General features: G+C 43.1%; 2 protein-coding genes across 4 annotated transcripts in view; one reads left to right on the forward strand and one right to left on the reverse strand.

Moving 5' to 3' along the window:
• alg3 (ALG3 alpha-1,3- mannosyltransferase) overlaps window positions 1-8147 on the reverse strand; it is a 34693-nt gene extending 26546 nt beyond the window's left edge. Inside the window, exons 1-3 of the mRNA XM_078564055.1 lie at window positions 7881-8147; window positions 4376-4475; window positions 3349-3496 (exon numbers count right to left, since the gene is read on the reverse strand). Of these exons, the coding sequence (XP_078420181.1) occupies window positions 3349-3496; window positions 4376-4475; window positions 7881-8079 (447 nt within the window). The 5' untranslated portion in view covers window positions 8080-8147. The remainder of the gene's footprint in view (window positions 1-3348; window positions 3497-4375; window positions 4476-7880) is intronic.
• Window positions 8148-8255: 108 nt separating this feature from the next.
• Window positions 8256-16601, forward strand: part of ece2a (endothelin converting enzyme 2a) — a 314403-nt gene continuing 306057 nt past the window's right edge. Inside the window, exons 1-2 of one of the 3 annotated variants that reach the window (XR_013579613.1) lie at window positions 9460-9598; window positions 11798-15173. Coding sequence is in view for 2 of the 3 variants with exons in the window: in XM_078564057.1 (XP_078420183.1) it covers window positions 9439-9598 (160 nt within the window). In the remaining variant the exon portion in view is untranslated. Of the gene's footprint in view, window positions 9599-11797; window positions 15174-16601 lie in introns of those variants that run through there. The other 2 variants (XM_078564057.1, XM_078564056.1) reach the window with 2 other exon arrangements.

Genomic DNA, 16601 nt, shown 5'->3' on the forward strand with positions numbered 1-16601 from the left:
ATATATACCACTGAATTAAATGGTGCAGTTTCAAGATGACAACAACTATTCTTATTTATATAGCATCTTTTAATGTAATGAAATGTCCCAAGGTGCTTCACAGGAGCATTGTAAAACTGAGCCACATAAGGGGATCCAAGTTCAGATGGTTAAAGGCTTGATCAAGTAGGTAGGTTTTAAAGAGTGTCTTAAAGGTGGACTGTGAGGTACAGCGGTGCAGAGTTGTAGGGAGGGAATCCCAGAGCTTGGGGCCAAGGCAACTGAAGGCACGGCCACCCATGGTGGAACAATTATAACAGGGAATGCACAAGAAGCCAGAATTAGAGGAGCACATATATTGCGATGGGCTGTGGGTATGGAGGTGATTACAGAGATAGGGAGGGATTTGAAAGCAAGAATAAGAATTTTAAAATCAAGACACTGCTTGACCGGGAACCAATGCAGGTCAGCGAGAACAGGGGTGATTGGGGAACAGGACTTACTGCAAGTTAAGACACGGGCAGCAGAGTTTTGGATGACCTTAAGTTTACGTAGGGTAGACCAGTCGGGAGTACACTGGAATTGTCTAGGGGTAACAATGACATGGATTAGGGTTTCAGTAGCAAATGAGCTGAGACAGGGGTGAAGTTGGGCGCTGTTACTGAGGTGAGAATAGGCAGTTTTAGTGATGATACAAACATGAGGTTGGAAGCTCATCTTGGGACCAAATGTGATACCCAGGTTGTGAACAAACTAGCTTAATCTCAGACTGTTGCCAGGTAGAGGAAACAGAGCTTGGAATGGGGTCTAAAAACAATGGTTTCAGTCTTTCCAATATTTAATTGGAGGAAATTTCTGCTCATCCAGTACTGGATGTGGATAAACAGTCTGATAATTTAACAACAATAGAGGAGTCAAGAGAGGTTGTGGTGGGGTAGAGTTGGGTGTCATCAGCATATATGTGAAAACTAATGCTGTGCCTTTGGATGATGTCACCAAGGGCCAGCATGTAGATGAGAAATAGGAGGAGGGCCAAGGATAGATCATTGGGGGGCACCATAGGTAACAGTGCAGGAGCAGGAAGAGAAGCCATTGCAAATGATTCTTTGGCTACGATTAGATAGATAAGAATGGAACCGTGTGAAAGCAGTCGCCCTAGATGGATGACAGTGGAGAGGCTCTGGGGGAGCATGGTGTGGTCAACCGTGTCAAAGACTGCAGACAGGTCAAGAAGGACGAGGAGGGAAAGTTTAGCTTTGTCACAGTCACAACCAATGTCATTTGTGACTTTGATAAGAGTCATTTCAGTAATGTGATGGGGCAGAGACTTGTTTGGAGAGATTCAAATATGGAGTTCCAGGAAAAACGAGAACTGATTTGGGAGGTGGCAAAATATTCAAGGACTTTGGAGAGGAAAGGGAGGCTGGTTTTCAAGAATGGAGAGTCAAGAGTTTTATTTTTGAGTAGAGGGGTGATGACAGCAGATTTAGAGGAGAGAGGGACAACACCTGAAGAGACGGAACCGTTTGCAATATTGGCTAACATGGGGGTCAGGAGGGGTAGTGGGATATTAGCAGTTTGGTAGGGTCGAGGGGACAGGGGATGGGTTCCATGGACAAGATGAGCTAGGAGAGGGCATGAGGGGAGATAGGAGAGAAGCTAGAGACAGATGTAAGTTCAGGGCTAGGGCAATGGTGACGTTAAAAGAAGTTTAGCCAGGTGGGCTAGTGGAAGGAAGAGATGCAGCTGAGGTAGCTGATCGGATTGCCTCAATTTAGTGGCAAAGAACTCTTTGTGCTCTTTGCACTTATTGTTGGAGGTGAGGGCCGAGGGGAAAAGGGTTTAAGACGACGGTTTGCAGTAAAGAAGCCGGAAGTTATCTTTGCATTCCAGGATGACGCTGGAACACTGAGTAGCTTTAGCAGATGAGAGCAGGATTCAATAGTGTTTTAAGTGATCTAATCAGATCTGACGGTGAATGGCTAAACTGGTTGTCTGCCACATCCTTTTAATTCTGTATCCCGGGGGAATGGCCAGGGTGAGAGAGGGTAATAGTTTTACTGGGGACTAGGAAATCAAAGGGGGAGGTGACGGTATGGTTGAGTAAATCATAAGCTGTATAAATGGTTTGGTGAATGGAGGCTGAAGACTGGATAGTTGAGATTTTGAGTGAGTTCTCAATCTCAGAAAGTTGACATGAAGTTCATGTACTTCTCAAAATAGTACAGAAGGAAAAAAAAAGGAATCAAAAAACAAGTCCCTGGCCACTCTTGTAACACTCCTTGTGGCTGTTTAACACTTGCAATGAAAAAGGCTTGAGAAGGATGCTTTCTCAGGTATCTTCAGTATTTAGAAACACTTGCATTTAGATAGTAACCAAATGGAATGAGGATTAAAAGATTATCTTTGAGATTCAAGCTGGCAACTAGGTTTGGGCATTGCACTCTGATCTTCATTACATTCTTCGCCATAAACATTGAAAAGTGCATGCATTTTCACTCCAAGGTTTTTAGAAACATACACTCATATTTTTTTAAATGCCTACTTTTGTAAAGTGTACATGCGCATGACAACATAGAAGCTAAATTGGTCAAATATTTGTATAAAAAAACATTGGCCGGGATATTTTGGATGGTGGGGCTTCCCTTCCCGTCATTTGAAGAGTTGACAGTGAACACATCCCCGATGTCATTTCACCTTCAAATGAGCGTTACTTGGCTGCAGGCAGGATGGGGAGGAAGTCCCGCCTTTGGCCGGCAGCTTTCTAGTCCCTGCAGCAACAGAAGCTGCAGTGGCCAGAAGTGGAAGCTCATGAGGCCAATGGAGCCTAAGTCCCAGGAGCACATGGAAAGGTGAGTTTTTGGAGTCTCGGGGTGGGGAGGGTTGGATAGCAAGAGATTGGGGTGTTGGGGGCGAGCCTGGTTGGGGGCGGGAGGTCCAGTGACCACCAGACCTTCAGTAGGGGGGGGCCTGAAGTTAGAAGGGGGCTTCTGATGGAGGTGCCACCTCTCCCCCAACCACCAACACCCCTCCTCCCCACCCGAGGCCTAAACCCATTCATCTCCTGGCTTCCCCCACATCCGGGAAATCCTCCTGCCAGCCTAAAAATTGAGGCTGGGTGGGAAACGGCCCTTAAGTGGTCAATAATTGGCCACTGAAGGGCCTCAACTGGGGAAGGGCAGGAGACCTGTCCAAGGCCTCGCCTGCCCCAGCATGAAATCGCTGAGAGGTCAGATGGGCGGGAACCCAGCAGGATGCCTATTTGTACTATTTCATGCTTCCCCACTGCCTAACAACCTGCCAGCGGGGGAGCATGAAATTCAGGCCATTGTGTATTTCCATTCTACATAGTTACAGGATGCTACTCACCTTTTTTGTATGATTGTAAATCCTGAAGACCAGCAGCAGGGTGATGAGGTAGAAGATGGCAAACATGTACTGTCCGAGGTGGATGTTCACTCCGTGATCTGTGATGTAGTACAGCATCATAAAGATATAAACAAACCCAGCGGGATAACTGTGCAGAGAGAGGACAGCATAGTGTGTTAGTGTCCTACAAGTTAATTCTGGCAACTGCACAATTAACCATGTGTTGCTCTGTATTCGTACATATTTGATATCCATATGCATCTTTAGCAATACCATGTAACAAACACAATGCATTCAAATATAGTTCTAACAATTTGATGAAAATGCCTCCCTTCCTATCACAAACAGTTAGCTGATTTTAACTACGTAAAGATGGCTTACTAAAATTGGCTCATCATTCCTCAGGAGCTGGGAAACAGAACTTTCCTCTCTTCACCACTTTATTGTCCCTGTGGTAAACTACATATGTAGAGACTGGGTAATTACATCTTTAAAGATAGCCACAGTTCATTTATCCAGCTGACAATCCGACGGCTTCGAGTCATGCTTAAAGAATGGCTATTGTATAAGGTATGATGGACGATTGGTGCTTATGGGACCATACCTTGGCCCGACATACTCTCCTTGGGACAAGAAGAGCAATTGTCTTACAAATTTACTCTGACAATTACCAGGAGCATAGAAAGAGTCAGAAAAATGATACTGGAATATCACTGGAATAGGGTTTCCATCCCTAATAACAACAAAAAAAGACTTGCACTTACATAACAAAAAGCAAGGCCACTGTTTTGAAATTTCAAAGAGAAAAGGGCGGAATCCTGAATGTAATCTCCAAGACAGCAGTAAAAAAGCCAAAGGTAGCATGTAATAGCAATTGCTGACAGGATGATCAAAATTTGCAAAATTTCTCCCTCCATTTGTGCACTAAAATAAAAACTGTAATAACACACTTGGTGGGTGCAGGCAGTTTAAGTTGTTTGATCAGACAAATGGCTGTATGTGTAGGAACCCCATGCCCTATACTTACACGAGAGGTCCTGTGTCCCCTTTCAACTGGGTGTAATCATATGTCCCATTAATCACACCTTCTACCTCATCCATATAGGCTCTCCAGTCTATTTCTGTGTCTAAAAGTAGAGGAAACATTTAGTCTCAAATTATTTTTGATGTTTTCACAAAAGCAAAATTTTTGAGTATGCTGGAAACCTGAAACAAAAACAGAAAATGCTGGAAATACTCAGCAGGTCTGGTAGCAATCGTGGAGAGAGAAAAAAAGTTAACATTTCAGGTCAATGACCTTTGTCAGAACTGGAGTTGCCAAGTAAGAGCCAGGCACTTTTCCCACAGGAAAAGAAAGATGCCAATTGCTCTGTTATCAATACCACTGATCAATTAACAGAAAGCCACTGTGCTCTTTTTCTCCTCTCTCCTTCAACATGGATTACTGCAATAGTTCATCAAAGGCTGACAAGAGCATTGCTAAAATAGAGGGTAAAATAGTGAATCACCATAAAAAAGCAACAATGATTTCTGATTAAACAGGATCAGTTAATTTATTTTTTGAATTTTTCAATTCAACCAAGCATTCATTACCCTATTTTTCTTTCACCTCCAAGATTTATTTGGCCTTGATTTTAAACACCCACACCACCACCAACACCATGCAGCGAAAATAGTGTGTGGGAGAGTTAAGGTTACGCTGAGTCCACTTAGTGGCCTGAGGTTGCTGTAATGCAGTCCAACACAATTTCATCTTGCAACCTTCAGCTCAAAATATCTTTACACCGAAACTTGCTGAAAGTGCATGTTGATAATGACATGTAGAAGATGAAGGAGCATCTGGGACCTTAGATAAGGGCAGCACCAACAGCGTACCTCCTTAATCAATCAGATTTCAGGATTGGGAAGGAAACAGAACGAGGGTGTATTAGAATCACACCAGGCAAATGAAAAACAAAGAGGGAAAGAAAGATTGGATTCAGAAAGAGGAGACAAAGAAAAGCTAAGAGAAAATGTTACAATTTTAAATTTGACATTATTAACAATTTACTACATGCAAGAATGAGACTGACTATTTCAAATTGTTCCCTTTCTGGGTCTGAGAGGTTGATTGGTGTTGCATTAACAATTATCACATTGTTAAATAGGTACTTATGCTCTTAATTACCAGATTAACATTTGTGGCAAGTTTAATGGGCAATTACTGTGTGAATCCAGCAGGTTCTTAAATATAACAGGGAGGTGAAAGGACAAGATGATATTTGTGCAAAGCAAACATGGAGCAGCATATATCAACCAGGCAGTTCTGGAGATTTGCAACTCTCAGCGTGCATCATTGGGACAGAATGTGCGGAGAAAATCAGCAACATGCGAGTTATACACACCCTGGCCACAGTTATCAGCTCTTACTTCCTGCAAGTTAGGCACATAAAAATTGAGCTTAAGGGCACATTAACAAATCTGTACATCATCAAATACCCTGCACCAGCAGGTTCTGGCACAACATGTTTTTATTTTATTGATTTGCAATTTTCAGAAATGTATTTCAGGAAAGTATCCAGTGCCACATCAATATGATCAACTCAATATCCATGTATTACCATTATCAATTCCTTGTTTAATTTTAAATGGTAATATTACTTCCTTTCAATAGACAATATCCAGGCTTGAGCTGACCAGTGGCAAGTAACATTTGCGCCACACAAGTGCCAGGCAATGACCATCTCCAACAAGAGAGAATCTAACCATTGCCTCTTGATGTTCAATGGCATTGCTGAATCCCCATCTATCAACATCCTGGGGGTTACCATTGACCAGAAACTGAACTGGACTAGTCATATAAATACTGTGGCTACAACAGCAGATCAGAGGCTAGGAATCCTGTGGCGAGTAACTCGCCTCATGACTCCCCAAAGCCTGTCCACCATCTACAAGGCACAAGTTAGGAGTGTGATGGAATGCCTGGATGAATGCAGCTCCCACAACACTCAAGAAGCTTCACACCATCCAGGACAAAGCAGCCCGCTTGATAGGCACCCCATCCACAAACATTCACTCCCTCCACCATGAAGCACAGTGGTAGCAGTGTGTACCATCTACAAGATGCACTGCAGGAACTCACCAAGGCTCCATAGACAGCACCATCCAAATCCACGACCGCTGCCACCTAGAAGAACATGGGCAACAGATAGATGGGAACACCACCACCTGGAGGTTCCCCTGCAAGCCACTCACCACCCTGACTTGGAAATGTATTGCCATTCCTTCACTGTCGCTGAGTCAAAATCCTGGAACTTCCTCCTTAACAGCATTGTGGGTGTACCAACACCACATAGACTGCAATGATTCAAGAAGGTAGTTCACCACCACTTGCTCAAGGGCAATTAGGAATGGGCAATAAATGTTGGCCTAGCCAGCACACCCACATTCCATGAATGAGGAGGGATATGGGATACTTGCCTTTATTAACTGAGGCATTGAATATAGGAGAGGTTAAGCTGGAACTGTATAAAATGCTGGTTAGGCCACAGCTAGACTATTGCATGCAGTTCTGAAATCCGCATTATAGAAAGGATGTGATTGCACTAGAGAGAGTGCACAGGAGATTTACCAGGATGTTGCCTGGGCTGGAGAGTTTTAGTTATGAGGAGAGATTGGATAGACTGGGGTTATTTTCCCTGCAGCAGAGGAGATTGAGGGGAGACATGATTGAGGTGTATAAAATTATGAGGGGCATAAATGGGATAGACAGGAAGGAACTTTTCCCCTTGATGGAGGGATCAATAACCAGGGGGCATAGGTTTAAAGGTAAGGGGCAGGAGGTTTAGAGGGGATGTGAGGAAGAATTTTTTCACCCAGAGGGTGGTGGGAATCTGGAACTCACTGCCTGAAAGGGTGATAGAGGCAGAAACCCTCATAACATTTAGGAAGTATTTGGATGTGCAATTGCGATGCCATGACATACAAGGCTATGGGCCTAGTGCTGGAAAATGGGATTAGAATAGTTAGGTACTTGTTTGACCGGCACAGACTCAATGGGCTGAAGGGCCTTTTTCTGTGCTGTAGACCTCTATGACTCTATGAATGAATAAAAAACTAACTGCACATTTTTGCTGCAGAAAATAGCAGGCAGACTGCATGTCTACTTCCAGTCTTTGTAAATAGCCCATTTGGTGATTACCGAGAGATAGTTGCCATCTGTAATGGGCTATTTTGTCCCATTACTGTTTCCCCTACCAGAAGATGCCCCCACCCTGGCCTGTGGCCGAGATTGGAACCTGAGCATCATCTTCCCATTCCACGATACCGAGTGTCAGGTCTGCAATACTCAATGCCACGCTGTTTTGACGTGGAAAATTATTTCAGAAACCAAATGTAGCAGGTGCGGACCCTTTACATTCCCGGCGTAACATCAACTGGGGAAGACATGTTCAGCATGTTCTTGATTTCGTGTAACACATTCACGCTACCAACAGTGGACTGACAGTTTCCTGTCTGAACTGTTCAACTATGTAACCGCCGTCTTTACTCACAAGGCACCTTCCGAATGACCCAGAGGTTAACACAGATCTCAGCCAGCCAGAGGCAGGCGGCCACCGGCAGCGTGTACTGCGGTTTGAATAAGATCCAGCGCTTCTCCTGCCACAGTGTCCCCACGTAACTCAGGCTGCGACTGCGGCCGGAAGGACCCGTGCGGGGGACCTTCGACTTCCAACCGGCAGCTTTCAGCATCTCCCTTCCGCATCTATCAGCGCAAACCGCAGGGATGGCGAATAAACAGCTCCAGCCAAACCGGGGGAGGGGGATTTAGCACCTTTGCCCTTTCACCTTTCACCTACTCTACGCAGAAACACTCCCCCCCGAACCCTTTCCATCTGCAACTCTCGAGCTTTAATGGCTGACACTAAATTTATAAAATTAATATTTACAAATGGGTTAAGGTGACCAGAAACGATGAATGTTAGCCTGAGTCGCTAATCTGAATCTTTACCACGGGACCGGGTTTATTCAAAGAAGTTCATCCTTTGAAATATAAAGGAAAACGCTCCGCAGGTCAAAGCAGCATCTCCGAGGAGGGAGGTAACATTTCAGGGTCATACGGACTGGAAACGTCAACTGTATCCCTCTCCGCAGATGCTGTCAGACCTGCTGAGTTTTTCCAGGTATTTTCGTTTTAGTTACAGATTTCCAGCATCCGCAGTATTTTTTTTTTTGCTTTTAACACTTAAGGTGAATCACTTTTCGTCAGAACTTGATTTGAGCTTCAACACGAGGGTGGGAACCATTGTTCTTCGCCGCGGGTTTCCAGCGGACACAGTTCCGGTTGACGCAATGGGGGCGTGGCTGGCGCCAGGTTCCAAACACATTTAAACTTTCCGACCGTTTGGGGCGGGCCAAAATAACCGCATGCGCACGAGCCGATCCCGCGAGCCCGTCCGCCTTTTGAAGCGCGTACAATTGAAACGACATTGTAATAAGTGTCAGCGTTGTAAACTAAATCTGAGCGGATCCCGCGGCTGCAGAGTCAGGGAGGGGCCCACGTTGTGGGGGGACAGATAGACACGGGCGAGGAACAGCCAATGTAGTGTGAGCAGGGATGACAGGAGAGGTAGGAACTCAGGACAACTGAACCAGGGTAAACAGAGGGACCTGTGTCTGCGGTAATAGGAGAGCCTAACCTGATATATATAAATAAAATATACATTTATAAAGGACTTGATACAGTAACCCAGGATAACAAGGAGCCTGACCGTATCAGAGCGAGAGGGGTCTGATTTAACCTAACCTGGAATTACACGAATGAGAGTGGCAAGCTGAGCTCAGGTGGATGAGAGGAAAGGGCCACTCACAGCCTAGGTAGAACAACAGTAGATTGGCATCATTTAAAATCTTCTAGTCAGGAAAGAGTGGGGACACTTGTACGGCCAGGGTTAAGAGCAAGAAAAGGGGCCAACACAGCCTGGGCTGGGATAATAAGAGAAAGAGACCTGATCGAACTTGGACTGGGACACAGAGGGTCTGAATCAAGTCCAAACTCTGGGCGAGGGATCGGTTCAAAGCTTGAACACACCTTTTATTCCACTGAAGACAATGGATCATTCGCCAAGTAGTAATTTGCGATACAAGGATCGGGATTACTGGGATGAACGCTATCGCCACGAGGAGACCTTTGAGTGGTTTGGGGCACTTCCCCGCTTTGAACATTTGCTGAAGGAGGAGATTCGAGGCCATGAAGCCATCCTGATCCTGGGTATGTTTTCAATTCAAAGTTTCAGACCTCCCCGCGGTGGGATTTTATGCAAAGCGGAAAGAAAATTTCTGATTAAATGTTCATTTGTCCATGACTATGGAGGATTTAAAAATTACTGAAAGATTTTAAGAGGCTGAATAGGCTAAGATTGTTTCACAAAAGCGAAGTACGACAGTTGCTGGAAATCTGAAATAAAAACGGAAAATGCAGAAAGTACTACTACTCAGCAAGTGTGACAGCCATCTGTGGAGAGAGAAATAGAGTTAACGCTTCAGGACTGTGACCTTTCATCATAGGAAAAGTTAGAAATGTACTCTACTCCCTTTTATATGCTCAAACCCTATTGCAATTCTAAATTTTCACTGCTACATGTCACATTGAGGGAATAACCTGTGTTGTAAATATTACAATTCTAAACATATCACTAAAAAGTACTCAGTATATCACATCCTTTCTGTCCAAGATTGTCATGCGCTTTTATGGGGAAAATAATAGAAAGCAATATTTTAAAAACAGTTTTACTGTTTGAGCACCTGTGGGTAAGCCAGGTGTTTTTTCGTAACACACAGCTCCCATGTATTTGATCGCGAATTATCATGTCATCAGCAAGAAACAAAGGTTGTTTTGGAGTTTGTGGTGATGTATGACACTGACATATACTGTTGGGATTACTACAATGACTTTGACTTATATAACACCTTTCTAGGAAAACTTTTGATGGTGCTCCACAGGAGCATTATAAAACATAATTTGACACTGAGCCACATAAGGACATAGTGGGGCAAATAACCTACAGCTACGTTAGAGGTTGATTTTAAGGAACATCTTAAAGGAGGCAATACAGGTAGAAATGTGAAAAGGTTTAGGGAGCAAATTTCAAAGATTAGGGCTTTGGCAAATGAAGGCATGATGCCAATGGTGGAGTGATAAAACCGGGGATGTTCAAGAGGCCAGAATTGGAGAATCATGGTGATCTTTGAGGGTTGTATGGCTGGTGAAGATCACAGAGATAGGGAGGGTGGGACAGTGGAGTGATTTGAAAACAAGGATGAGAATTTTAACATTGGCTCTATTTAACTGGGAGTCATTGTAGATCAGCGAGCACAGGGATTTTGGGTGAATGGAACAGTGCAAGTTAGGACGTGAGCAGCAGAGTTTTGGATGAGCTCAGATTTATGGTGGGTATGATATGGGATGTCAACCAGGGATGCATTGGAATAGTCAAGTCTAGCGTAACAAAGACATGAATGAAGGCTTCAGTGGCAGATGAGCTGAGGCAGGAGCAGACCTAAGCCATGTGACGGAGGTGGAAATAGGCGATCTTAGTGATGGAGCAGATACCAGGTCGGAAACTCAACTTGCTCAACATATGTCACAAAGGTTGCAAACTATTTGGTCCCTTTCTCTGTCAGCTTTTTTTCCTTTGCTGCATTTCTAAAGTAAGTTTTGACAATGCATATATAATAAAACAAATGTTGACTTGTTTTCTGTCCGTAAAATAAACCTTTAGACTTTGAATAAGGTGATCCTAAATGTAATAACAGGCCTTGAAAATAAGATTTTGGGATTGGCAGAATTCACTGTTCCATAGATTTTAATTTTTACAAGTGCTTGGTTTGCAAATGTAGTGGGAAAAACAGATGGTTTTTGGTGAAAGTTGGTATAACTCTATACACATACCATTCACCATACCACAGCTAGAGTCAGCAAGGCTTGGAAATTGGATGTACTGGCCCGCTGCTAGTCCCAATCCCATTGTCAGACTCGCTTATTTGCCAAAGTTCAGTAAGTTACACTAGGTCAGTGCAGTTGTGTAAAGCTGAGGCATAAATTGTTGGGGGAGAGATTCACTTGATTTTTGTGTAGTTTGCTCTGCTAGATTTTTTAAACTTCTATTTGATAATTCAGTAGCATTTATTGTAGATGGGAAGAAATCTCTGACCTGGATAGGCAGACTCAGCCTCAACTGAAAGGTGATTGTGTACTGGCCGGTAGCATAGGGAGAAATGTGAAAAATTATATATATTTTGATCACTTTCCTGATTAAAAGAGGAAATGGCTAACTTTGGAGAGAGTTGTGAGTGACTAAGACTTCACTATATTTTTTATAAAATATATATAGATATTCTCATGGCTTTTTCTAAAATTTTAATAAGAGCCTTGAAATGGCTGAAACTGTGTCTGTCTGTGTTACCCCAGAACAAAAGAAGCCACTTTGCTGTTTCAGAAATCTCCCAACTCGTTATCTCTGAGGAGCTACTAATGATCATCTGGGGGCTGCACAGCCCAACTTCAAAGGGAGCTACATGAAGGTCATTTGTGTTTGATAACCCAGGGTGGCCAGCGGAGATGGAACGTCTACTAAGATGATGGCCTCCCAAACATTCCTTTTAACCCATAATGGCTGAGACATTATTAGTTTGGAACAAAAAATCAATTTCCAAACACTGGATAAACATTCTTTGTTGAAAACATCATGGAGAGATATAGTCACATGATTCAGGCCTCTGGCTTGTTGAACAAGTAATATTGCCCTACTGGGCTGAATAGTTTAGTTTGCTGTTTACCATCCAACTGGCAGCCTCACAGAAAAGGTGCTCTGACCCAGGTTGGACACCTGGCCCCATCTACCCTGCTTCTGCTGGAAGCTCTGTAACATCGCCTACAAGACTGATTCATCTCTGCATGCCTATCTCATCGTATGAAATCAATTATACTGGAAAAGTGAATGATACAGCATTGGTTTTCAGCCCACCGACATCCTTGAAGGAATACCTGAATGGATTTTGGTTCCGGACTCTGGAATCCACGTGAACCAATATTTATTTTCTCTGCGGTCTCTGTACTGTAAGCCCTTCTTTTCTCTATCCCTCTCTTTACTCTCTGAGTGTGGAGGTGACGTTGCGACCCTCCTCCCGCATTTTAAGTCTGTGCAAATAAACTAACCCTTTGAGTTCATCCTATTTTGAGTTTGCTGTGGGGTTAGTATTAGAAATTTGGATCACACAAAAACTGAGCGGTTGGGGAACTACGCCACTGCTTATAAAGAAAGAAAAAAATCAAAACACCTTTCTGTTTACGGATGGGTGGTGAGAGGAGGAATTTATGCTGTTTAAATTAACCCCTCTCCTATCCATAACGGAGAATTTCCTCTTTGTGCTTGCTTACTTCTGTTCCTCCAGTCAATTCTTTTATGTTCTCAAAGATGGTGTCCATTCTTCCTTTTTTTTTGGTTCTACCAATTCTCTGCACTGCTCTTCATACGACTGTCCCTTGCCTGATCAGTCTTACTCTTTAGCTCATTGTTTGGTTTTCTATACATTCAATTACCTTTGTTAGAACATACATATGAGCAAGGAGTAAGCTAATCGGCCCCTTGAGCCTGCTCCGCCATTTAATAAGAACATGGCTGATTTGGTAGTAACCTCCAGTCTGCATCCCGTTTACCCCCAATAACCTATCAATCCCTTGCTTATTAAGAATCTACCACCTCTGCCCTAAAAATATTCAAAGACTCTGCTTCTATTGCCTTTTCAGGAAGAGAGTTCCAAAGACTCACTGCCCTCAAAGAAAAAATTTCATCTCCTCTCTGTTTTAAAGGGGTGACCCCTTATTTTTAAATAGTGACCCCTAGTTCTAGATTCTGCCACCAGAGGAAGCATCCTCTCCTTATCCACCCTGTCAAGACCCCTCAGGATCTTTTATGTTTCAATCAAAGTTAGTGTTTTTATTTTTCCACTTTCTATTCTCAACCATTTTCTTCAGCATTTTTTCTGAGACGTATGGCTTTCTAACTCTTTTCCCTTTAACCATACAAATGTTTTTAGCACTTTCTAAGATGGCACTTTTCAAACTTTCCCATTGAATTTCTGAACTGTTGTTAACCTTTAACTTTTTCTCTTCTTTCTCTATGGAACCCCCCCCTCCCCAGAGATGTGCATCTTCTGTCTGTCCCACCTCAGCTTTTGATTTCCCTTCTTGATTCTTTTCAGCAAAGTTTTTCAGAATTTTTATTTTCACGGTACCTAGATTATGATCTGTGTCTGCATATGCACCAGAGTAGACACATGAATTCTTTACGCTGCTTCAACGTCACTGCTTGACAAGGATGTAATGAATTTGGTACATCTTCAGATCGCCAGGTGACTTCCAAGTGTACCACTTCCTCAGATATTGTTTAAACCAGCTTTCGTCTTCTGCAGAACTCAACCAGCATCTGTCCTCTGTTGTTTCTGACACCCAGGCCATGGCTTCCAACTTCATTTCCATCTCTGTCTTCACTGACTACAGCATTCCAGTTTCTCCATGATAATCAAGAAGTTGTTTCCTTTTCCATTTTCTATCAGTCCTTCTAGTTTCTGGTACTCTGTCTCCACTTCTTAATTCAGTGCCCTAATTTGGGCATGTCACTGCTATAATAATGTTTGGAAATAGAGACAGTTTAAGTAAGTTATATTTGTATTTGTGGGTGTTAGGACTGAGCTTTAGCTTTAAAGTTTAAGTTTGATTTGTATTTCTGTATTTGTGTGTTAAGAACAGGTCAGGTTGAGTTTTAGTTTCACTTTAAAAGGTGCCTGCATTTCTAATGAATTTTATGACTCCTAAAGAGAAGTTAAGTAACAAAGAGCAGAAAAAACTGTGCTGTTGCCTTGTAACAGGGGTCCAAAGAGGCAGACCTCACCCCCATAAATACACACACACAAAAACTAAAGAAACAGCAGTTTTGAGTTCAGTTGGGAGCAGCTGCCAGGCAGAAGCAACCTAGAAGGGGAAGATAACCAGTCCCAAGCTAAAGTTGGTTGAAAGTAGCTACCAGAGTGAGACTGGGGCAAAAGGGACAGATTGCAAGTCCCAAGCTAAAGAAAAAGTCCCCAAATCCAGGGGAGGGGAACAGTAGAAAGTCCTGAAGAAGACCTTTTAGTCAAAGGTAGGACAGGAACCTTGAAAAGGCCCTGTTAAGTGAAGTTAAGAGTGAGCGGCAGGGAAAGGCTGGAGCTTCAAGCTTAAAGTGATAAAGGCTTGGAAAAAGCCAGAAGGCCCAAAGAGACAACTGAAGATTTGTAACTCTTTGCTATGGGCATGTGAAGCAGTGGTATACTGTTGACTGCTGAGTCAGTGAGAGAGAGAGAGAGGAAAGCTTGAATGCATGTGGTGACCCAGGGGAGAGGAACATCGGAAGGAGAGTTCGAAACCCTGGAGGTGAACCCTTGCGAAAGGCATCTGAGAGAAAGCGTCAGTTTGAGAGAAAATTCCAAGGTGAGTTCTTGGAGAATGGAGATTGGAAACCCTTGTGTGAAAGACTGAGTGCAATGAGACCGGTTGGCTCATGGCGTGACAAGCGTCTGGGGGGGAGTTGATGAGAGATCTATAACATCTGGTTGAGATAGTGTGTCACTTCGTTTCAGAGTGTAGTGTGTCACCTATTGGTTTACATGGATTGTACTTACTGTGGACATTAGCATTTAAGATAGCTTTTGTAACTTGTGCTTTCCTTACAAATCTGTATATATCTGTAAAGGAGTTTTGTAATATAGCTCATCTTTTCTTGTTTAATAAATGTTTTATTCTTTTGTTAAAAGTTCTTCTGCTGACTTCTGTGACTCTGTTCAATAGCTACTCTCCACATATCTAAACAAACAAATAAAGTTAGGATCCATCAAGCTGGGTTCCACCCTGGAGCTTGTCCAGTTATAACTTCAGCTGGGATTGTAACAATAACAACATCCACTGGATCAGCATGGAGCACCTCCCAAATAGTATGTCATTGTTTTGATCATTTCTCATCACAAGGTTCGCTACTTCATTATTCAACATTGTAGCAATGTTTCTTTGGCTCTGTTCATCACCTGCATAAATGACTGTTGTATCGTCACTTTCAAAATCAACACAATATCTCCATCTTAATCTATCAGAGAATGTTCAGGCTGTGTCTCCCCATTTCACATTTTCAGCTTCCCACTTCTCATCATTATTCTCACATTCCAAGTTCCTATTCTCACAAATTTTCCATAATGATTTTGCGTGTTGACGACCTGGGAGGTCTAACTCCCTTCATTGCCCGGTGCAAAAGTAAGCATTTTGTTGGTCCCATTTATGTCATTAGTTTATACCTTTGAGTTGTGTCAGCCATGAGCAATATGACTAGGGAAAAGATACATTGGGTGGTTTCCATTGTCTTCCTCGTGTTTCCTTTAAGCACACAAGTTCCAAAGGATCCTTTGCCTATAAGCAGCTGTTTCCCTTCAAGGTTCTAGCTCTTCTACCACCACCACCAAAAATTAATCAGTTCCTCCACTGCCCGTGGCTCATAACCCTGAGTGTGTGACCCTTGCCAGCCACCTGGGTCATGTCCCTGTCTGCCCACTTCACGGCCATGCACAGCCTGGTGGCCTCCTGCAGGTCAGCTCCGTTCACTGCTAGGATGGTGTCGTCCACAAACAGGCCAGGAAGTAGAGATGGTATGTTGCTTATGGAACCCGAGGAGGTAAATAATACATAGAGTACACCAAAGACCTGTATGACAAATATGGCAAATGAAACAGAATTAGAACCAGAGAAAGGAGAAGATATTTCCCAAGATGATTTAGGATCTGATCTTCTGGATTGTGAAATATTTAGAGTTATAGAATAATCGAAACAAAGAAAATCAGAAGGATGTGATAGAATCCTGAAGAAATTAAAAAAGGACTTGGAGGGAAGGTAACAAGATTAATAGCTGCTTGAAAGTAAAGAACTCGAGTATTGCTGAAAAAAGAGACAGGCTGTCAAAGCTTTTTGTCTTGCACTCATCAGGACAGACACAAGAATGCCAAATTTCAAAGGGAGCAACAATTTATACTTCATGAGAAAAGGGTGCTGATTGGTTGGCAAGCAAGCTCTGATAGGTACAGGTGTTGCTATGGGGAATGCACCTGAGAGCTATTGACCTCCATGCTTTTATTTCATTCAAAAAATGCACAATGCCTGAATAAATTCCTTTTGCCTGCAGAGGACAGATGGAGTG

This window comes from Cetorhinus maximus, chromosome 19 (assembly GCF_964194155.1).
Source record: "Cetorhinus maximus chromosome 19, sCetMax3.hap1.1, whole genome shotgun sequence".
Lineage (NCBI taxonomy): Eukaryota > Metazoa > Chordata > Chondrichthyes > Lamniformes > Cetorhinidae > Cetorhinus > Cetorhinus maximus.